General features: G+C 45.0%; 1 protein-coding gene across 11 annotated transcripts in view; it reads left to right on the top strand.

Annotated features, from left to right (window-relative positions):
- WT1 (WT1 transcription factor) overlaps nt 1-21,663 on the top strand; it is a 48,228-nt gene extending 26,565 nt beyond the window's left edge. For 4 of the 11 annotated variants that reach the window (XM_073807939.1, XM_073807934.1, XM_019947896.3 and 1 more), the window contains 5 exons: nt 11,184-11,280; nt 13,673-13,823; nt 17,517-17,606; nt 18,222-18,314; nt 21,015-21,663. In XM_073807939.1, coding sequence (XP_073664040.1) covers nt 11,184-11,280; nt 13,673-13,823; nt 17,517-17,606; nt 18,222-18,314; nt 21,015-21,136 — 553 coding nt within the window. In that variant the 3' untranslated portion in view covers nt 21,137-21,663. The remainder of the gene's footprint in view (nt 1-11,183; nt 11,281-13,672; nt 13,824-17,516; nt 17,607-18,221; nt 18,315-21,014) is intronic. The other 7 variants (XM_073807938.1, XM_019947898.3, XM_019947897.3 and 4 more) reach the window with 3 other exon arrangements.
- Nucleotides 21,664-22,551: the final 888 nt, after the last annotated feature.

The following is a 22,551-nucleotide window of genomic DNA, read 5'->3' as shown; positions in this document are numbered from 1 at the left end:
CTGTCCTCTCAGAAAGGCTCTATTCACTGTGGCAAAAATAGCTATTTTTTGGAACCTACAGCTTCACAAGAAGGCTGCCTCCCTATTGGTTCTTCTCCACCAAAAGACCCAGGGAAGCCTCTGATTGGCCTGGATTGGGTAGCTAGAGAATGCAGTGGTCTGATTGGCCAGGCCATAGGCATGTACTCACCCCTGGAGCCTGAGGGTGGGATTAGAGAGAGGTGGTTCCCTGAAAGGAGAAGAGGCTGTGTTACCAGAGGATGGTGAGCAAAAAGAAAAAAAGATACTCAATAGAGAATTTTAAAAGTCAGAGTTAGTGAAAGTGGGGTGAGTCCTCTTCCCCTCCAGATATGATGTGGAGCTGGATGCTGCAGGGATGTACAAGACCTGGATAGAAAATAAATGAAGGATGGAGTGGGCGGGAGGAGCCTTCTTTCTAATGCTCATGGGAAAAGTGTTCATTAAAAAGTACAATAGTTAGAATTATTACCATAGTATAATTTTTAATGAAAAGTGACATAAAATATATTTAAATTAAAAGTAAAAAACGTGTCTTTTTCTTGAGGTCTGAACTGAAATGAGACACCTGAGGGCAGGAGGAAAGTAAATATTTCAAGTAAAAATATGGCTGATTGTTTTCTGTAGGCTACTGAGGAAATTTTATACTCATAAGTTATCAGATTACAGATATTACTTGTGATTTTTTTAAACTCAGTCAAATTTAACTTGGTCGTTTCATTTTTAGATTCTACTTTCTATGCTGGAGTAGTAAAAGAAACTGCATCTTTCAGCCTTTCCCTTTATGTTCTCAGTAGCAGGGTAATCCTTTGTTTTTTGTATTGATATATACTTTATATGTATTATCTTATGTATTTATGTGTTATATTATGTATACATATATGTATACATTATATATCACATATATTTATATACATTGAGCTGTTATGCTTCCACTATAAAAGATTAAATCACACAAATAAAAGAGGATGGCTCGATGGCATTGCTGATAATATTTGTGCAGAATTTTATTTAAATATTGCCTGTATATGAGAATAACAGCATTTGTATTGAACTAGAGGTAGTTGTGCTAGGTCGACACCAGCTCTGAATATGTACAAAAAGATAATTCTATATCTATTTTCCCAAGTCAGATTTTATAAATGGATATGAAAGTGATGAAATTACTCTGGCTGTAGGGAAATTACATTTGCTTTAAAGTAAAGCTTTAAACCCAAGCATTCTGATGTGACCACTGAGGCTTCCGCGGGGACTTCTTGACTCTAAGGCCTCTAGAACTGAACGGTTCAAGTCCGGCTGTCTCTGGCTCATCCTTGTGCACGGTGAGCATTTGTGCAGGGGCTTATTGTTTTGTTGGTTTTTATTTTGTTGATTGTCCTCTCTTAAGTCTCTTTTATGCTGTAACTGCCCTCCCCACCTCCACTTCCTCTTTTTTTCTCATGTTATGATTTGTTGAAGATGGCAGGTCAGTTGGTCAGTAGAATATCTCATAGTCAGGATTTGGCAGATCACTTCCTCTTATAGTCTTTTAACTTTGGATGTCCATGCCCTGTATTTCCTATAAGTAAGTAGTTAGATCTGGAGGCTTGATTAGATTTTGGGTTCCTTTTTTTTTTTTTTTGGAAAGAATAATTGAGGAGTGGTGGTGTGTTCAGTCTCATCTCTTGTGTTTAAACTTTAAGGAAGCACACTTTTTAAACATGGTTCCATTGATCTTTTCCCTCAAAACTGGCACACTAGACAGGGATGATGGTTCTCAAGGCAGGCAGCAAAGTGTATTTTCTTTTTTTTTTTGCAAAGTGTATTTTCAACACCAAAAGGAATCAGGCACCTAAGCATCTCATATATAAGCCTGGAGGAGCAAAGGTGGAGAGAGAAGAAGGGTTGATGGGTAAATTCCATTTTCTAGATACACAAGAGTATGAAGTTTTCCCATGTGCTTCCGTTTAAATCTGATTAATTCTGCAGAGGTGAGAAGACAGAGGTGAAGATGGGGGGATGCCCACCTGGCCAAGCGTTAGAGGTGGGAGAGAGAAATCACAGGTGGTGGTTTCCCCTTTTTGAATATTCTTATCAAATGCTAGTTGCCCTCAAAAGGCTCTTTTTTTAAAAAAAAAAAAACCTCTTCTGTTGATAAGGGATTTCAGGGCAGCTCTGGTTTTCCTCACGTGTAAAACCTCAATTCCTTTTTATTAATCTTCTCGTGCCTGTGAAATCTCAAAATTAATCATTTCTAAAGAAGCTACTCTTTAAACATTAAGTTTTTTCTGGGCCGAACCTCAATGTACAAGTTTTTAGCATGAATAGGGCTCATAATTTGTGTTAGATGAGGGACATTTTTCTCTTTTTACAAACTTTCTAAGGTCACATGTTTAGGTATTTTAAAGCTGTCTAGGAAGAGCACACTTTCTCAAGATACATTTTAATGCGTTTTCAAGCTGTTTAGGAAAATGTACCGTCCATGCCACCGCCAGAAATGACGTGGCGAGATGTACGCTCTTCTGATAACTGCTTCTGCTTAGTTTATTTTCCCAGTTAGGTAGAAAGAAATTTTCTTGTAAAAATTGTCCTCAGTTTCAACTGCTCTATCGCACATAAGCAGGCCACTTCCTGCAGTCTACCTGGCGCTCTCTTATACCAAATAAATATTGTGCCTCTGAGCAGAAGCTGAAGTATGCTGAGTGCATATTTTGAACTTGCTCCTCCTCCCGGCCCCCATCCTCCTGTCCTACCCACTCCTACTGCATTTTTCAAACCTTCACATGTAGCTAATTTCATTCACACCCCTGGAGAAAAGAGCTGGGAATTATTCAAGTGTCATGCTGGTAGAAGTGAACCCAGGATGGGCTTGCACCACCAGAATTGTCTAGCTGGTTTCAAAGGAAGAAGAGCTACACTGAGCTGGACGCAAACCCCATTTCTGCCACTTGCCATCTATTTGACTTTAGGCAAATAACTCAATCTCTCCTTAAACCTCAGTATTCTTTGCTGTAAAATGGGGATAATACTATTGAGTAACATTTATTGAGGGCATACCATGTAACAAGCATTGTGCTTTACTTACCTAACCTCATTTGACCTTATAACAGTCTAATGGCGGGGGTACTGTTTTTCTCATTTTACGTGAAGCTGAGGCCAGGGAGGCTAAGTCATTTGCCTAGAGTGATACCCTTAATGACTTCTAGTGTTGTGATAAGGATAAAAGTATATGTTTTATAGATCTCAATCAACAGGCTTATAAGAAGCATACAAGAAATAATATCTGTGGTTGTTAGTCACCTAATGCGTATAACCATAGACCTGAACTTTCTTTGTTTTCTGCGGTACGCGGGCCTCTCACTGTTGTGGCCTCTCCCGTTGCGGAGCACAGGCTCCGGACGCGCAGGCTCAGCAGCCATGGCTCACAGGACCAGCCGCTCCGCGGCATGTGGGATCTTCCCGGACCGGGGCACGAATCCGTGTCCCCTGCATCGGCAGGTGGACTCTCAACCACTGCGCCACCAGGGAAGCCCGACCTGAACATTTTGTTAGGATAAAGTTACTGAGTGATATTTAACTTTTGCTCCCCATATAGCTTAGCTCTTTGGTTTTCAAACACATGTATAAAATAGGTCATTGCTTCATTTTGTAGAGGATGAATCTCAGTCACAGAGGGTTTAGATGACTCACCCATGACCACGGAGCAAATAAATGATGGAAGTGGGCCTGGAACACATGCCTTCAGATGCAGAACCCATGTTCTTTCAGACTAGTTTTGCAGATTAATCTGGAGATAAAGGATCCAGGTTAATTTAGCTCTGGCAAGTGTATCTGGAAGAAACCAAATAAATCCAGTTCCTTTGGTGGCTGAATAATGACCCCCCAGGATATCCAAGTCCTCATCCTTGGAACTTGCGAATGTTGCCTTATATGGCAAAAAGGGACTTTGCAAATGTGACTAAGTTAAGAACCTTGAGATGGGGAGATATACTAAATATCTGAGTGGGTCCTAAGTATAATAAGTGTCTTTATAAAAGGAAGGCAGGCCTTCCCTGGTGGCGCAGTGGTTGAGAGTCCGTCTGCCGATGCAGGGGACACGGGTTCGTGCCCCGGTCCGGGAAGATCCCACATGCGGCGGACAGGCTGGGCCCGTGAGCCATGGCCGCTGAGCCTGCGCGTCCGGAGCCTGTGCTCCACGACGGGAGAGGCCACAGCAGTGAGAGGCCCGCGTACCGCAAAAAAAAAAAAAAAAAAAAGGAAGGCAGAGGGAGATTTGACCCTAGAAGACAAGTAGGAGATGTGATGCAGGGAGCAAGAGGTCAGAGTGATGTAGTGAAGTGAAGAAGGGGCCAAGGAATGCAGGTGAGTTCTAGAAACTGAAAAAGGCAATGAAAGAGATTCTCCCCTCGGCCTCCAGAAGCAAATAGCCCCGCCAGCACCTGGACTTTAGAGCAATGAGGCTGACTTTAGACTTCTGGTCTCCAGAATTGTAAGAGCATAAATTTGTGTCCTATTAAGCCACTAAATTTGTGGTAATTTGTTACAGTAACTGTAGGAAATAGATACACTTAACTTACTGCACAGCAACTGCATTTTTCTATCTGTAACCTCAGTGCTTAAGCCTACTTTCAAATGGACCAGTGACATTTTAGAGGTAAACCGCTGTTAGCAACTTATGGATTTTGCTCTAGCAACACTGGCCATTCCTGCTGTTCAAGTACAGCATCCTTTCAAGCTTTCAAGGGCTTGGAAGATTCTAATACTCAGTTCTCAAAGAATCAGGCACATCCCCACCTCCACTTTGTTGCCATGTAGGAGGAAGCAACAGAATCCAGGTGGAATTTTCCAGTTTGCGGCTTAAACTTCACTGCTCAACCTTTAAAGCAGAGGTTGCAAATTGGTGGCCCTTAGGCCAGGGGTACGTTTTGTTTGACCTGACAGTGATTCTTTAAAATTTCAATAATTTGCCAGAATTTAAAACTCAGGTGATCTCATATAAAAGTCCTGATTTCTGACTTTTCTGGAGACTGGAAAGATCTGACAACACTGAGTTTATGTGATCGACAGCACTTGGCTGGTAGAGTGGGGTCCTGGCTGCCTCCTTTGAGCAGGGGGTGGGGTGGCTGTCCCTGCCAGTTCGGTGCCGTCTTTCTCTCCAGGGCCTTTGTCATTTATTTTTCTCACTTACTTGGTCCCTGTAGGTACCTGAGTTTGTGACTTTGCTTTAAGGAAAAAAACCCAAATCTGTATTCTGACCAGTTTAGCAAAATTATTGACCCTTGGCCAATAATCTGGAAATTCATGGAGAATTAGACTTTTGTCTTAGTTTTAGTCTTAAATGAGGCAAATATCTTAAAGTAGGGAAAAAAAAACTCCAGTGGATTCTGGAACCCATAGAGCAGTGAGATTAGCATGAGTTGTTGGTAAAGCTATTAAGCTGGATTTTGGAAAGCACATGGGGAAGAAAAGAGAGATTAAGAACGTATAAAAGAAACGAAATTGAGCTATTTGTAATAAGGTGGATAGACCTAGAGTCTGTCATACAGAGTGAAGTAAGTCAGAAAGAGAAAGACAAATACCGTATGCTAACACATATATATGGAATTTAAGAAAAAAAAAATGTCATGAAGAACCTAGGGGTAAGACAGGAATAAAGACACAGACCTACTAGAGAATGGACTTGAGGATATGGGGAGGGGGAAGGGTAAGCTGTGACAAAGCGTGAGAGAGGCATGGACATATATACACTACCAAACGTAAGGTAGATAGCTAGTGGGAAGCAGCTGCATAGCACAGAGTGATCAGTTAGGTGCTTTGTGACCACCTGGAGGGGTGGGATAGGGAGGGTGGGAGGGAGGGAGACGCCAGAGGGAAGAGATATGGGAACATATGTATATGTATAACTGATTCACTTTGTTATAAAGCAGAAACTAACACACCATTGTAAAGCAATTATACTCCAATAAAGATGTAAAAAAAAAAAAAAAGAACGAAGGTATGTTAATCGTATGCAAGGCAGTGCTCAAGTCTATTCTAGAATTAGTCTCAGTGGAAGGTCAATAATGTAATGGATCTTTATTGCAAAAAGACATCTGAAAGTTAACTTTTGCTCCCCATATAGCTTAGTTATTTTTTGATGTCCTTGTGGATAAGATCATTATGGGCCAAGTGCTTAAATGAACGATTTGTGCCTAGTTGAACAATAAAACCAAAGGATCTGTCTTAAGTGTCTTTATCGAGCTGGTGAGTGGTTTCTCATGCGGTGCTCCGGGCACAAAGGAAGAAGCAGTTGCATTACTCAGCCTCCTCATGTTACCACTGGCTCTTCTCCCCACCTGCTGGACCCATGGCTGCCCTCATTACACCTAACTGTACCCCATTGTGCTCTCCCTGATTATCTTGGCCAAAGAGTCAACAAATCCATTTCCCCCGTCATTCAGCCAAGTCCAGTATCTTATCTGTCAAAGAGAAATTTATGAGGCAACAGAACAGAAAAACATGAAAACTTTTTATAAAGCACCAATTTTTTTCCCTAAGAAATTCCAGCCTCACTCAGGCTTGGTGCATGTGCCTTTCTGTGTGTAGTGCCAAGGTTCCTTTACTTTCCCCTCATTACCTGGCTTGGAAGGTAGACCCAGTCACTGCATGCATTTCTACCCTAAGGGAGATACGGGGTCTCTCAACTGCTTGGTCTGGTGGGATTCATGCTGTGCTCTAGAACCTGCTTTCTGATATCAGCTTCATGAATGATAACACCCTTGTCTCTGGGTCATGACCAGTTTTTACCCCACAACTATCCGGGGCTCTGTGATTCCTTTATTTGAAGGGTGTATCATTGGCCCCAGAAATCTCTTCTCTAGGCTGATAGCTCCTTGCCCTTTAATGGTTTCAGACCTCTAGGAATCCTACCTTCATTCCTGTTTGGTTCATCCACAGCATACTTATTGGAACTTTTAAAGTCTGATCTCTTTGGGGGTAAAGCTTTGTTTCACTTCACCATTTAAGCTCGCAGCTGGGTCTTAACAATAGCTATTGACCCAACGGCAGCTGCCACGTTCCTGAGCTTTTCTGTCTCAGATTAATTCCTGCTTATGCTCTGTTGGACTGGACCCCATCTAAATGACCAGATTCTTTATGATGGCTTCCCTCAGGCTGCCCTATGGTGAGACCTTCTAGGATCTTGTCACTGCCTTGGATACCAGAGAATAAGTATACATACTGTTAATATAATAGTTCCCAACAACAGCAAGGAAGAGTTTTTCCTCTTATGAAAACAGAAAAGGTGCTTTTCAAATGTTGAGATAACATGAAATGGGATGGGAAGCAAATGCTTTGGAAGCCAAATCAAAAAGATTTCAACAGTTGAGGATAGCTTGCTAAAAGAAATAGAATGGGATTCGAAGGAGAAATGTGTAGTCCTGAATTGCAGTTAAAAAAAATCACGCCTTCAAGTTCAAGGTTGGAATACCTGCCTTAATTGTGGCTGGTGCTAGGGTGGGAGTTGGAGATTTTATTTGACTAAGGAAGACCACTCTGACCTGAGTGCTAAGACGGCGTGTGCTCTTCGATGTGTTAGCAGTACTCTGTCCAGGTTGAGAAGGGAAGCCCCAGACCCTCTGCCCAGGGGTTGAGCTCTGGCAGCCTGTGGGCACAACACATTGTATTGACTAGCATACTGATTCTGAAAACTTCGGAATGGAATCTCTGGGTAAGGCATATACTCTCCGGTGTTAGGTATTTATGTTATTTCTCTGTTTCTAAAGACTTTTTAAAAAATTTTATTTTTGGCTGCTTTGGGTCTTCGTTGCTGCGTGTGGGCTTTCTTTAGTTGCAGCGAGCAGGGGCTGCTCTTCGTTGCAGTGCGCGGGCTTCTCATTGTGGTGGCTTCTCTTGTTGCAGAGCACGGGCTCTAGGGCGCTCGGGCTTCAGTAGTTGTGGCCCACGGGCTTTAGAGTGCAGGCTCAGTAGTTGTGGCTCACGGGCTTAGTTGCTCCGTGACATGTGGGATCTTCCCGGACCAGGGATGGAACCCGTGTCCCCTGCATTGGCGGGCGGGTTCTTAACCACTGCGCCACTGGCGAAGTCCCTCTAAAGACTCTTGGGATCCTCCTTTCTCAGTCCCTTATTTAAACACTGTTCACGGGTACCGGGGTCCATCCTAAGCCTACGCTTTGAGAGGGACTTCATAAAATGAAGGGGATGAAGAAGAGGATGATCTGGAAAGCATGGAAATTAGATGCCAGTTCACATTGTCATAGCTGTGAGAGCCACAGCTCTGTAGTCTGGAGAGCTGTCTTCAGGTACCTGAAGGGTTGTCATGTGGAAGAGGAGTTAGATTCAGTCCATCTCTGGGAATTTTTCAGGACTACGCACCTTACTTCAGTCACAAAGTTGAGAGGATACAGAGGGGAGCAAGTCAGTCTGTCTGTCTTCAAGGCCAAGTTTACCATACAGTGGAGGAGATACACAGAGACGGCTGTAAATTAGTAATACTCTCTGGTTCTCCAGAAAACAGAAATGAGGAGGCAGATTTCTGCTCAGTTTAGAAAGCCCTTTCCTAACAATTAGAGCTCTCCCCAAGTGGAGTGGGCTGCCTTCAAAACTAGTCACCAATCCTGTTGTCCAGCTCATGAGGATGAGCTGGAGAAGCTTTGAATGGGGGTCAGAGTAGATGATTTTTCTGCCTTTATTAATCTATGGTTCCGAGTCCCCTGACTTGCTTTCCTTTACTTACCCAAAGGGAGTTATTACCATACTGAATGCCCACGGGTTGTACTCAGTGTTTTAGGCAGACCACGCTGGGAAGAGTGTGCGGTTGCAGGGTTTCTACTGGGTGGAATTGCACTGGTGAGTTTGGAGACACAAGAGCCGATAAGCAGGGACCTGGCTGGTTTTCTTGTTCACGGACCTGGTAGAAGAATCTAGTGGCGTATTTGGCAGGTACAGTCTTGTTGCTTCTTTTGTTTGTTGGTTGCATCTGGCTGTGAGGATTATGACATCCCCTTTGAGTGGTGCAACACTTCATTTACTGGGACAAGTACCCTGAGAGAAGTCTGTTTCCTATGTCCCGTCCCCACCCCGCTCCAGGAATCCAGATAACATCCAGAGATTAGCTCCCAAGACAGGAGATTCCAAGTTCTTCCTCTTTGATGGTGGAACTTTAAAATAAGTCAGACTTCTATCGTCGGGTCCCTAAAAATCCCTCAGCCCTACAAAACACGTAAGTCACGTTTTGGCTCCATGCAGAAGGCTAAACCAAGCAAAGGCAGCATCTCTTCACAGCCTTTGAGGCAAAATCTGGCAGCACCATTCTTTATTCTTTTTGCGGTTCATGGGCCTCCCACTGTTGTGGCCTCTCCCGTTGCGGAGCACAGGCTCCGGACGCGCAGGCTCAGCGGCCATGGCTCACGGGCCCAGCCGCTCCGCGGCATGTGGGATCCTCCCGGACCGGGGCACGAACCCGCATCCCCTGCATCGGCAGGTGGACTCTCAACCACTGCTCCACCAGGAAAGCCCTAGAGTATAGTTGATTTACAACGTTGCGTTACTTTCTGCTGTACAGCAAAGTGTATCAGTTATACATATACGTATATACTCTTTTTTAGATTCTTTTCCCATACAGGTCATTACAGAGAATTGGGAAGAGTTCGCTGTGTTACACTGTAGGTTCTTATTAGTTATCCATTTTATATATAGTAACGTGTATATGTCAGTCTCAGTCTCTCAATTTATCCCTCCCCCACCCCCAAGGTAATTTTTTAAGCAGATTTCTATATTTCACATACTATACCGTTCACCCATTTGCAGTGTACAGTTCAATGGTTTTAGTATATTCACACAGTTGTATGACTAGTACCACAATTTGAGGACATTTTTACCAGTCACTCTCCATTTCCCCTCAAAATCCTCAGTCCTAGGCAACCAACCACCCATCTCCTTTCTGTCTCTATAAATTTGCCTGTTCTGTACGCTTCTTATAAAGAGTCACACAACAGGCGGTCCTTTGTGACGGACTTCTTTTTCTTAGCATAATGTTTTCAAGGTTTGTCCCTTGTCGTGTACCAGTACTTCGTTCCTTTTATTGTCAAATAATATTCCATTTTAGGAATATACTATATTTTCTTTATCCACCGTCAGCCAATGGACGTTTGGGTTGATTCCACTTTTTAGCTGTTGTGAATAATGCCGCCGATAAACAATGTATACAGGTTTTTGTGGAGAAATATATCTTCATTTCTTCTGGGAATATACCTAGAAGTGGAATTTCTGGGCCATATGATAACTTTATGTCTAACCTTTTGAGGAACGGCCAGACATTGTCCAAGCAGCTGTACCATTTTACAGAGGCGTTTCATAAAAGCTCCCCGTGGTGAGTCTAGATACAATTATACTGTGCTGCCCGTGTGGGCTGGAACCCTCTCTCTGCCTCATCTGGAAGTAAGATAACTGCAGAACAGAGATCAGCTTGTACCCGAAGGGGAGAATACTTTTAGAGCAGAACATCCACCCCTTCCAAGGTGTTCTTTTCAACCTTCTCCATCCCTCAGCTCTTGATAGTAGTCCAAGGTCAACTGAGCTCTGACTAGAGGACTGGTCAGAGGAAGGAAGGAGGAAGATTACCTATGCAGTGTCCACCTAGGGTACGGGTTGGCTGCAAAGAGTTAAGCTGATCTGGAAAACTGATCTGTGGGTTAAGTGGAGCAGAGCCACAGATGTGTAATCCCCACTTCTGAGGATGTGACATCTCTTCTTGTAAGTGTCATCACTTAGTTGGTGCTATCTGGTAAAAACTGAGTCATGAGGTGCTGAGAAAAATTCCTTGCACTCAATGTGAAACTTGAGGCATCTGCTCATTCCTGAGATACTCACAGCTGTCAGCCCCGTTTTGATGGTAAACAATTTGCTGCAGATGAAATCCTGCACTGTGACTTTCCCCCGCTTGTCTGAGAGACGCATAGACCCAGGTGGTGTGCCCTTGAGAATCTGAGCGTGAGGGTGACCCGAGGATTGAGCAACCCCGCCTTTCACAGAGCCCTGTTTCCAAAGCAGCCCCAGTGGAGGAAGACAGAAACCAACCGTATCGTCCCAGGAGCTTTTAAAGAACATTCCTTCCGCTGCAGATGTGCGTTTCCAAAGGATGCCTGTGAACCAGCCTGAGTCTTGCTCTCCCTTCTTTGTGTTTGCAGCCACGGCACGGGGTACGATAGTGATAACCACACCACTCCCATCCTCTGTGGTGCCCAGTACAGGATACACACCCACGGCGTCTTCAGGGGCATTCAGGTGAGTATGCAGGGGCCCCAGATGCCTCTTTCCTTCCCAACAGTCTTTCACTTCCTTGCTGAAGGCCGTTTGGCCCTGGCAAGTCTGTTCCTACTTGTAGGCTCCTGTGACAGCAGGGACCCCTCCTCTTCCACTGGGGCAGGTTGGGGGCCTCCTCCTCTCCAGAGGCCAGTGTGGGTGTGGCCGCCTCCCTGACTCAGACCAGGATGCTTCCTGCAGAACCCCTTCCCTTCCTCCTTCACTGCCTAACTCACCTTCTCCCGGGTGGACCACGCACATCTTGCATCGGGGGGTAAATGAGCTTGAATTAATGACCTGGACTCTTGACTTGTAAGGAGACTTGGTCTGCAAGGTAAAGTGCCCAAAGTTAGAGTCTATCATTGCTAATAATAACAATAACAATAATAACAGCACCATGTATGGCTGGACACTTTCTGTATGCCAGGCATTGTGCTAAGTTTTATACATGGACTTTCTTTTAAAGATAGAATTCATTTTTTTCGAGCAGTTTTTAGGTTTAAGGAAAAACAGAAAGTACAGAGAGTTCCCATATCCACCCCTCACCCCATCCCTTGGTCTCCCCTGTTATTAACATCTTGTATTGGTGGTACATTTGTTACAATGATGAGCCAATATCGATCCATTATTAACTGAAGTCCATAGTTTACATTAGGGTTCACTTTGTGTGTTGTGCAGTTCTAAGGGAGAGTAAAGAAAGTAAAGTAAAAAGGCTGACGTTTTCTGAGAATTCGGGAAACTCGATGGAAGGCCACATCCAGGGAGCCTCTTTTCGTTGCTCAGAACCATGCGCAGCTACCAAGGGTTTGTGTTTGTGACTGTGGCATGTGACTCAATGTCTGCAACGTGAGGAACGGCTGAGACACTTTCACCGGCCTAGTCAGCACACTAGAAACAAATTGTGTGTGGGCCAAGTCCTCACGTGATGTGTGGGGCAAGTGCTCTGAGATGTCCTGATTAATGTTTCCAGAAGCATCATGGTGATAGAACAGCGTGCTCCCTCATCTCAGGCCTTCCAATGGTGGGAATAAAGGCAAGGGTTACAGAAATATGATGGAAATCAGATGGAAATTTGACAAGTACCGTCAGACTCTTTTCCACCAGGACGGACATTGACAACTCAGATTTATAGCCTATTGCCGTGTGTGCTGCCTTCAGGATGAATTAAAGGAAATGTAAAAAGCTCCTTTTGCCTTCCTTTCCACCAAGCGCAGTTTGTCAGACTCGCTGTCATGGCCTCTGATACACTCCAGACCAGTCGGGTGTTCATTTTCTGCTAGAGTAGACCAATCGGACACAGCTGGCTCACCATTTCAACTTATGCCACATTTTGCCTTGAGGCACCGTGTATGAGACTACTGTACGTTTTCTTCAAAAAGATCTCACGGTGCAAGGCAGTGTGAAACAGGAACGCAAACAGGAGCTTGGGGGTGGTGTGGGAAGTGCACGGGGCAGGAGTGCGTTAAGCGCAGAAGTGTTTCCAGGTCTTAACACAAACTATGGCCGTGCTCTTGGGCCTTGACTGCACATCTGTGAGAGCACAGGGGATACAGTGATCCCTCAGGCACTTCCACTGTTCCTGTCTATGACTCATTGGTTCCAGCAGCCTAAGGGGCTTTTGCCTCACTGTTTCCCTGTAGCTCCTTTTCATGGAGGACCGGCCATGCACACACTCACTTGCACAAGGTAAGGGGGATCAGAAGAATGCCCTGAGATGGACACGTGAAGTGGATGGAAAGCGGACACAGTGTTTCTGAGTGTCTCTAGTAAAGGATTGGCTACACCATGGCCCTCCTGGAGTTTCAGCTCCCTTCGCAGACAGAACCTCCATATCCCAGGAGCTCCTTCTTCCTTGTCATTTTCTCATATGTGGAAGGTCTGCTCAGTTGGGGGTTCATTTAACATCCTTTGTTTTTCTCTACTAAGGACTTCCGAACCCATCGCAGATTGGGCCCAAGGTCATGTGGCTGGGTGTCCCGAGGGGGAGGGAATAGAATAGAACCTGGAGCTTTGGACTTCCAGACCTCACTGCCTCAAGAGGAGAAGCTGAGAGACAGGATGGATGGGGAGCTCTTCCAGTCACCAGCGTTTCTTTTCCAGATGCTCCAGATCAACAGCACCAAACAAACCTTATTTCAAGCCCCCGTTCTGGTTGACAGCCATGATGCTGTTAGAGCACCGCATTGTAGAATATTCTGCTCTGTCACCCCTTAGTGACATCTGCTGCGGGCGCCTCGGGTGTGGTGGGGAGTGGCTTAGGCCTCACATCTGCCATCCCTTCTTTGGGAATACTTCAACGCTCACTTTCCTTGGGACCAACGTGAATGTTCACATGTGCCTTAAAACCTCCGTTTCTCTTACACTCTGCTTGCAGGACGTGCGGCGAGTGCCCGGAGTAGCCCCGACTCTTGTTCGGTCGGCATCTGAGACCAGTGAGAAACGCCCCTTCATGTGTGCTTATCCGGGCTGCAATAAGAGATATTTTAAGCTGTCTCACTTACAGATGCACAGCCGGAAGCACACTGGTAAGTGCGTCCACTGTCCAGCCTTGGCTCTGGTGGCCTTTGGGCAGCGGTGGCCCAGGAGCCCCTGCTCCTGGCTCCTGTGCTGCCGGGACACAGGCGATCTCTGGGATGGAAAGTAGGTGCTGCTTTCAAAGATCTGGCCCAGGTGATGGGAAAAGGATGCCAGGTCATTTTGTATCCTGATTGTGCATCCTTTATTAAAGAAGGGCAGAGCAGAGTAGGTGGAGAGAGAATCCCACAGAATTAAAGAGACCTGTGTTTGAATTCTGGCTTCACCACCAGGTGGTGTGACCGTGAGCAAGTTACCTAACTGTTCTTCAAATTTCACTTACCTCACCTACCTTATACAATGGTTGAGACTAGATTAACTTCTAAAATCAAATTGAATTATAGGAGTTAGAGATATGAAACATACAGTTCCTATGTTAATAGGTCTGAATAGATGATAGTGTTACTTTTATAATTCTATTAGTATCTCTTAAGGGAGAGGAGCTGGCCTGGGAGCTTGGTAATCAGATGATTCTGAGAGCTTGATATGCAAGGTCATCATAAGACTTAGGAAGAGATGGTCCAAAGAAGAACTTAACTGCTTGGGTTAGTAATAACCAACCAGATAGGAACGGGAAAATGGCTTGTAGGTTTAGTTTTTGATTTCAATCTTTAAAAAAAGGGATGATGAGTTTTGATGATGTTTTAAAGAAAACTGGATTTTCCCACAGGTCAAGGGGTCTGCCTCTGGGAAAGAGAGAGTTGGCCATGTGCTGTTGTTGGCTGCCTTGAATGTGAACAGCCATTTCACAAATGTCTGCCCCTGGCCTTGTGGGCACTGGATAGGAGTGTGGCTAGGTCTCCCCTACAGAAAAGCTGGGCAAAGCGCAGGTTTTCCTGCTGGGGAGTTGGTACCATTCTTTCCACGACAGAAGGGAAGATACATTGTTACGATTACCATTATTATTTTATTGTTACTGTGGACTTTGCTTCGGAGAAGCTGGAGAAGAAAGGGAGCTGCATTCAGATCTCTTTAGACCATTGGTCTTTGCTAAGCCATTGCGTCTGGAGGATGCAATTCTGGCATAGCCCTGAGTGTGCACTCAGTAAACCCCTTGCTTTGAAGCTGAAGATGAGAGAACCGGTTGCATGTTACATTTTTACATATTTCCCCAAATGGGATCATTTGAAAACTATCTGTTAAGATTATAAGGAAAATGATAAGGTAAAGTTCTGCCTAGACGGATGTAATACATTGAAGGCAATGTGGTTGTAGAAATTTTAATGGGAAAGAGGCACTTAGAAAACAGTGAGGGTTAGATGTCTGGGGGAAGGGAAGGCAGTGGGCAAGACAGTCATGACCCCCAGACCCGCTGGAACCTTTAAGAAACGCTTCCTTGGGCTTCCCTGGTGGCGCAGTGGTTGAGAGTCCGCCTGCCGTTGCAGGGGATGCGGGTTCGTGCCCTGGTCCGGGAAGATTCCCACATGCCGCGGAGCGGCTGGGCCCGTGAGCCATGGCCGCTGAGCCTGCGCGTCCAGAGCCTGTGCTCTGCAACGGGAGAGGCCACAACAGTGAGAGGCCCGCGTACCGCAAAAAGGGCGGGGTATTTAACAACGCTGAAGTCCCCTTCTTAAAAGAGTGCCATCTTTTTGTATTTATTTATAATAATAGTACAGACTATTATGTTAAGTATTTTTATATTAAATACTTTCTATGTGCCAAATTCTCTACATGCATTATTTCATTTAATCCTCACGCACAATTATCTGGTGGTAGGATATAGGGAAGCGGGACTTAAACTCATGACTTTCAACTCCAAGTCACAGGCCCCCTTCTCAAAGAGTCTGTGGTCTGTTTTGGAGCCAAGACATACACAAATGAAAAGGGACAGAGAGTGTGTGAATCTGGAGGTGCTGAGAAGACTTGCTCGAGTGAGCGTCGTTCGTTTCTTGGAGGAGGAAGGGCTTGGGTTAACCATCAAAGGGTTGGCAAGGTTGGGCAGAGGAAGTAAAGGATAAGCAGAAGCAGAAAGGCAGAGAAAAGACATGAGACTGAACAGGAGTGTTGCTTTTCCCAGGTTGAAGAGGTGAAGCTTGAGTTGCTGGGCTGGATATCAACAGAAAGTTAAGGAAAGGCTCCTGCCCTCAGGATTTTCCAGCTCGCGGCAGAACTAGACCTGGACACAGCCCCATGTTAGACGTTCTGTAATAAGTTCTGTAATGAGGGAAGGAAGGGCTTTCTGTGTGAGCATGAAGTTTCCAAGAAGGCATCGCAGAGGAAGCGGCGTTTATGAGGGACGTGCAGTAGAGTTTTGGATGGGTTAGGAATCCGGAGATAGGGATGGAGGATGTTTAGTGTGAGCAAAGTACAAGGCAGTTTTTGGGAATGGTGAGCTCTGTAGAGCAGGAATATAGATTAATCAGGGAAACAGAGGGGGTCATGAGGCTGGAAGGGTAACCAGGCACTGCCCAGCAACAGAAAGAGCCAGCTGATCCTGGGAGGGCTTGCTCTCCATCCCAGAATGCTGGTGACTCAGAATTCTCATAAGAAGGTGGGCTGGCCCAGGGTCGCTCAGTGCATTCAGAGGGCGCAGTTCCCAGGATCTGGCTGAACTTTCTCCAGTGAGGACAGGGGTGAGGCTTCGCCGTTCTGAGGCAGGAGGTTGTGTAATCCCACTCCTGACTTCTCTTGGGTAAAGGGATACCAAAAACTCTAAAGGCTCTGGCTCCTGGTTTAACTTGAGCACCTCACAACCATGCAGCTGTGTATGCCTGACTCAGGAATGGGCAGTCAGTAGCAGAGAACACCACATCTTCAGGCCATAAAACATAAAACACTTCCTTCACGGGGCTGGCTCCGAGGCACATCCGTCCCAGAATTCTGCCTCAGACTCAGCCTAGGACTTAAGACTGCTTTGGTTTATTATTTGTTTAAATATTCTCTGCCAGTACTTTTTGAGCACTGTCTCTGTGCTAGGCACTGGACTAAGACCCTTATGTGGATGGTCTGTTGTAATCTGCTTATAAATCCTTGGAAGTTGTCGGATTATTGGCTCCATTTCACAGTGAGGAAATGATACCTCAACCAGCCCTTTAAGTGGAAGAGCTGGATGTGACCCCAGCGTCAGACTCCAGAACCTGAATTCCCTTCACTTCTTTTTTTTAAATTTATTTATTTTTGGCTGCGTTGGGTCTTGTGTTGCTGTGCGCGGGCTTTCTCTAGCTGCAGAGAGCGGGGGCTACTCTTTGTTGCGGTACACAGGCTTCTCACTGCCGTGGCTTCTCTTGTTGCGGAGCACGGGCTCTAGGTGCTCAGGCTTCAGTAGTTGTAGCACGCGAGCTCAGTAGTTGTGGCGCACGGGCTTAGTTGCTCCGCGGCATGTGGGATTTTCCCGAATCAGGGATCGAACCCGTGTCCCCTGCATTGGCAGGTGGATTCTTAACCACTGCGCCACCAGGGAAGTCCCCCTCCATTCACTTCTAACGCATCCTTATTCACGCAACCCCCTTCTATGCCTCCTGCCCATGAGTGTATGTGTAGGCGGGTCTTTAACCTCACACTGCGGTTGGCAGCCCATCCCTGAAACCTTCCACCCAAGTGCCTTCAGCATTTTGGGATCCCTTCAGTCCCAGTAAGAGAAGTTGCCTCTAATGAGATCCTCATTTCCAGTATCATTTTCAAACGGAATATGTGTCTTCCCCAAGGTGAGAAGCCATACCAGTGTGACTTCAAGGACTGTGAGCGAAGGTTTTCTCGTTCAGACCAGCTCAAAAGACACCAAAGGAGACACACAGGTTTGTAGGCTCCCTTCTCGTTGCTGGCAGTGTGTTCCCTCGGGTCATGGTTGATTTTGTGATTCTCTTCATTGTTCAATATTGATGTGAGAGGGTCAGCCATTTGTTTGTTTAGTTTCTCCAATAATTTTTTCCCCCTAATCTCTGGGGATTTACCTTCCCTTAAAGGGAAAAAAAAAAAAGAAGAAGAAGAATGGAAAGAAAAAGAAACATCCCATATTTCCCCTGAAAACCACAGAGCCATGATATTCCCATTAGCAATTTGCTGTTGATACACTGAGTGTCAGTAAAGAACATGGGTGGTGGAGAGCAAAATCCCATTTGTAGTGTGTGATTCACTTTTTCAGTCTCAGACACAGCTGAGAACTTGGTGAGAAGCTGGACATTTGTGGTTAAGCAGTAGTTGTTCCCAAGACCACAGGTCTTCAAGGATTACTGTGTAGAATCAGGTGGTTCCTGCTGGGCCTGGGGTACTGGGGAAATCTGAGGGCGAGGCAGATACTGTAGGCATGGCTGGAGATGCCTGGCTCCTCGGGCCGCCGGGAAGCAGGCCTCGTGGGCCTTGCTTTGCCCCACATGGTTAGGGCCACGGCTAGACCTTCTCTGTCCGTTTAGGTGTGAAACCATTCCAGTGTAAAACTTGTCAGCGAAAGTTCTCCCGGTCTGACCATCTGAAGACCCACACCAGGACTCATACAGGTAAAACAAGTGCGTAAACTTTTCTTCACATTTATTTTTCATTATTTTTTTAAACTACTGTTGAATGGAGTTGCTTGTGATGAGAGAGACTGGAAAAAACAAGTGTAAAAGTTCTAAGCAGGTTTAGATTCAGTGGAGAGAAAGCACAGTGCATGGCTATCTTTAAATAACAACATTGTTTAAGAAGGAATGAGGGTGTGGGACACAGAGCATAAGAGATGTGAAAAGAACTCTTTTCATGAGTGTCCAGAATGAAGTGAAGAGATAAGCTAGGTCCCTGCTGTTCCCAATTTGTTGCATCACATTTTTATCAACTCAGTTTGATAGGATAATCAACCTTACAGAAAAACAGCAAAAATTCTAGCAAGCCAAACACTTATTTTCCTGAAAGTTTGCGTTTCACAACACTATTTTCAGAGGACTGAATCTTTGCTCTGCTAAAAGTTAGTGTTGCAGGAGCAGTCATGGTTTCTGCCAGACCCATATCAGCGCGTGGGTATTGTTTCCTTCGTACTGGAATAGAGAGGAGAATAGGACATCAATTCACTGGCTGCTGAAAGTTTTTGCTTCTCCACAAGGCTGGTGTGATTCATAATGAAAATAGCACCATCTTTGTTGTGTGTTTTCTAGCTTTGGAGGGAGGGCCAATGCTTAGGTTATCTCATTTTATCTTCGCAACATCCTTGGAAGAAGAGGAGGGTAGGCACGTTTTATCCCCATTTTACAGATGAGGAGGCTGAGGCACGTGATAAAATGACTTTGTCTAAAGTCCCAAAGCTAGTAAGTAGCAAACCCAGTTCTGTCTTCTCCCAGCCCACCTACCCACTGCCTTCTTTGTTGGGGAAAGAGCCTGGGTTCACCTTGCAGCCCAGGGAGGATAGAGAATAAAGAAGAGACCCAAGGTCAGCAGAGTTGAATTCCATTGAGAGACTGAGGAGAATGATGACTGACAGGAGGAGAGGTTGGGATTTGTCCATCAGGAGGTGTTCTTTGACAGTATGGCTGGCGGTTGGCGGGGGTGGGGACAGGAACCAGATCAGAAAGAGCAGAGGAACAGTGAGTAGGAGGTGAGGGAAATGGGAGGTCATGAGCCCCTGTGAAGTCCTGGATTCTCAGCCCCAACAGGCTGTACGTACTGACAGTCAAGGCACCTGTGCCCCAGAGTTGGTGGGATGGGCATCTCATTCCCTTACTCACGTGCCTTTGGTGTTACTTCTTTGCCTTCGTCCTGAGCTCATAACTTGGTGGGAAAGAGTTATCGTCGCTTGTACCCTGCCCCCTGCCCGGTGCATATCTGTATATGTACAAAGTGACCTATGTCACCAGCAGATTGTTTAATGCTCTATTTGACTGGCCTCCAGTTCTGACCCTGGAACAGCACCTCTCCTGGGACATTTCTCAGTGCTTGCCCCATCCACTAGTTCTCAGAGAACGCAATATGGGACTAGCCATATCCTGAGAACATCCCCAGGTGGTACGGGAAGAGGCTCCTGCAACATTTTTACTTAGGATTAAGCTATGGCTGTATTTCCATTATGTCGAGGTCCAATGCATCGAGGTATGATGCAGCAACGTGTGTGGGCTTTGGAATCACACAGACCTGGATTTAAGTCTTGCCTGGGTCTGCCCTCACCAGAGGTCCAGCTTCACCCGTAGAGTGGGGATAATAATGCTGGCCTTACAGGCTGCTGTAAGGAGTACACGAAATTATATATGTATGTGTGTGTGTGTGTATATATGTATGTATGTATATATTTGAATATATATGTATGTATATATGTGTGTGTGCATATATGTATGTATGTATTTGAATATATGTGTATGTATATATGTGTGTGTGTGCATATATGTATGTATATATATTTGAATATATATGTATGTATATATGTGTATGTATATATATATTTGAATATATGTGTATGCATATATGTGTGTGTGTGATATCCCAGCACAAGGCTCGGCACGTACTAGGCATTCATAAATGCTGATTATCTTCCAAAATGAGTCTTGGGAGGATCTTCTGAGGCCTCCTTAGGTGGAGAAGCCTCGATTTTTTGGCAAGCTTGTTAAAAATCTCAAAACCATGCCTCAGTTAGAATCTTCTGTATAATGGGTATTATGCTGAGTAACCCTTTAAGGTGAAAGAAGCAAATACCATGTGCACTGATGTCAGTGATTTATTTAAAAAGCACCCAGCCCATCCAGAATATCTATACAGACAGAGATATTAAAGCTACAGTCACAGCTCCGCTACTGGGTGGCTATCAATCAACAATATCCAGGGTGATGATCCTGAGGCCCTTGCCTCCCAAGTAAGCTCAATTCCCTCCTTAAACAGCAAAGGGGAAACATTGACACAGTTCACAAAACAGTCTAATGGCAGGGGTTTTACCAAATGTTTTTCCCCCTTGATTAAATATGAATCGCCCAGACATTTCCATCAACTAGACTCCTTCTTTCTCTCCCATTTCCCAAGTCTTCTGACTCAATAACACTTTATAATTGTCACAGTATTTTCATCCTTAAGGCCCCAGAGATGCTGCCACTTCAAGGCTGCTTGTGAGATGGGCCCGATTTGTTAGCTTAGGGAAAGAGTTAGAGAGAATCTGGAGTGGGTGTCTCGTGATGATTTAATTTGGGCCTTTGATGCTTGAACTTGCGCCCCATCTCTCCACCGCAAGTATCTCTGACTGGCCATTGTGTCAACAGGTGAAAAGCCCTTCAGCTGTCGGTGGCCCAGTTGTCAGAAAAAGTTTGCCCGGTCAGACGAATTAGTCCGCCATCACAACATGCACCAGAGAAACATAAGCAAACTCCAGCTGGCGCTTTGAGGGGTCCACGCCAGGCACCGTTCTGTGTCTCGGGCAGGACAGTGTGTGAACTACTTTCAAAGCTGACTTTAACATTCCTCCTCACTCGCCTCTCTAAGAAGGAAACGGAGGTTGATCTTCTTCATCCAGCTTCTGAGAAAGATGCCTGTACTACTGGATCCTACCAGGTTTGCCCAGAGGAGTTGGTCTCTACTTAGCCGACTTTTAGTTGACTCATAAGGCTCTGGAGAAGTGGCTGTCAGTGTCCAGTTAGTTAAAAGCCCATTGCCATTTGGTCTGGATTTTCCACTGTTAAGAAGAGCCGTTGATGGTAATGGTCCCCCCTGCCCCTTCTCCCTTTACGCTCATTTTCACGGGGAATGGAGTCATTGTACCTTTTTCCATCATAGAATATTTATAGGCCAGGGCATGTGGATGTGTCTGCTAATGTAAACTTTGTCATGGTTTCCATTTACTAACAGCAACAGCAAGAAATAAATCAGAGGGCAAGGCACTGGGGGTGAGTCCCGTCCGACATTCCGGAGCTTAGGCAGGCCGCTAACCTGGAAAGCAGGATGTAGCGCCACCAGGCAACTTTTAAAACTCAAGCATTTCAAGCCGCTGAAAAAAGAATCAGAGCTAACCGGTACCTCTGCAGAGATATCTAAAAGAATCCTTTATCATTCAGTTAATTCAATGTAACATTAGCACAATGCTCTTAAGAAACCGTGCTTGAGGATCTGAGATTTTGTTTTCGTGTTTCTTTTTGACTTTTCTGAGTTGTAATCATATGCATCTTCAGAGATGTACATATCTCCTCACACAAAGGAAGTGGAATTCATTTTTATCATTTGGGGTGTCCTTAAGCGTATACAGACCACACTGGTTATGTGGCTTCAAGTTGTAAAAAATTAAAGTGACTCTAAAAGAAAATAAGGGCTGGTCCGGGATCTCCACTGATAAGACTGTTCTTTAGTAACTTAAGTAACTTTGGGTCTACAAGTATATGTGAAAAAACATGAGACTTACTAGTGTGAGGAAATCCATTGTTTAAAGGTGGTTGGGTGTATGTGTGTGTTTTGTTTCTGTTTTTTAAGGGAGGGAGTTTATTATTTACTGTTGCTTGAAATTATTGTGTAAATATATATATCTGATAATGATTTGCTCTTTGACAACTAAAGTTAGGAAATGTATAAATGTTAGATGCATCACTGTTTTGGTGTTGATCTTCCAACATATAACACTAAGTAACACTAAAAATGTAACCTGCATTTTTCACTTCGCTCTCAATTAAAGTCTGTTCAAAAGGAAAGTGGTAAGATTCTATCAGCTGTATTGTGTACAAATCTTGAGGACAGTTGAGCCTCTTTTAAACAGGTAAGATGCTGACGCTGACATCAATGACCGCTTAAGTCTGTCCAGGTCCTGACCACTCG

This window comes from Tursiops truncatus, chromosome 8, assembly GCF_011762595.2.
Source record: "Tursiops truncatus isolate mTurTru1 chromosome 8, mTurTru1.mat.Y, whole genome shotgun sequence".
In the NCBI taxonomy this organism is placed as follows: domain Eukaryota; kingdom Metazoa; phylum Chordata; class Mammalia; order Artiodactyla; family Delphinidae; genus Tursiops; species Tursiops truncatus.
Note: the sequence above shows the minus strand (reverse complement) of the source record. Positions and strands in the feature narration are given on the sequence as shown.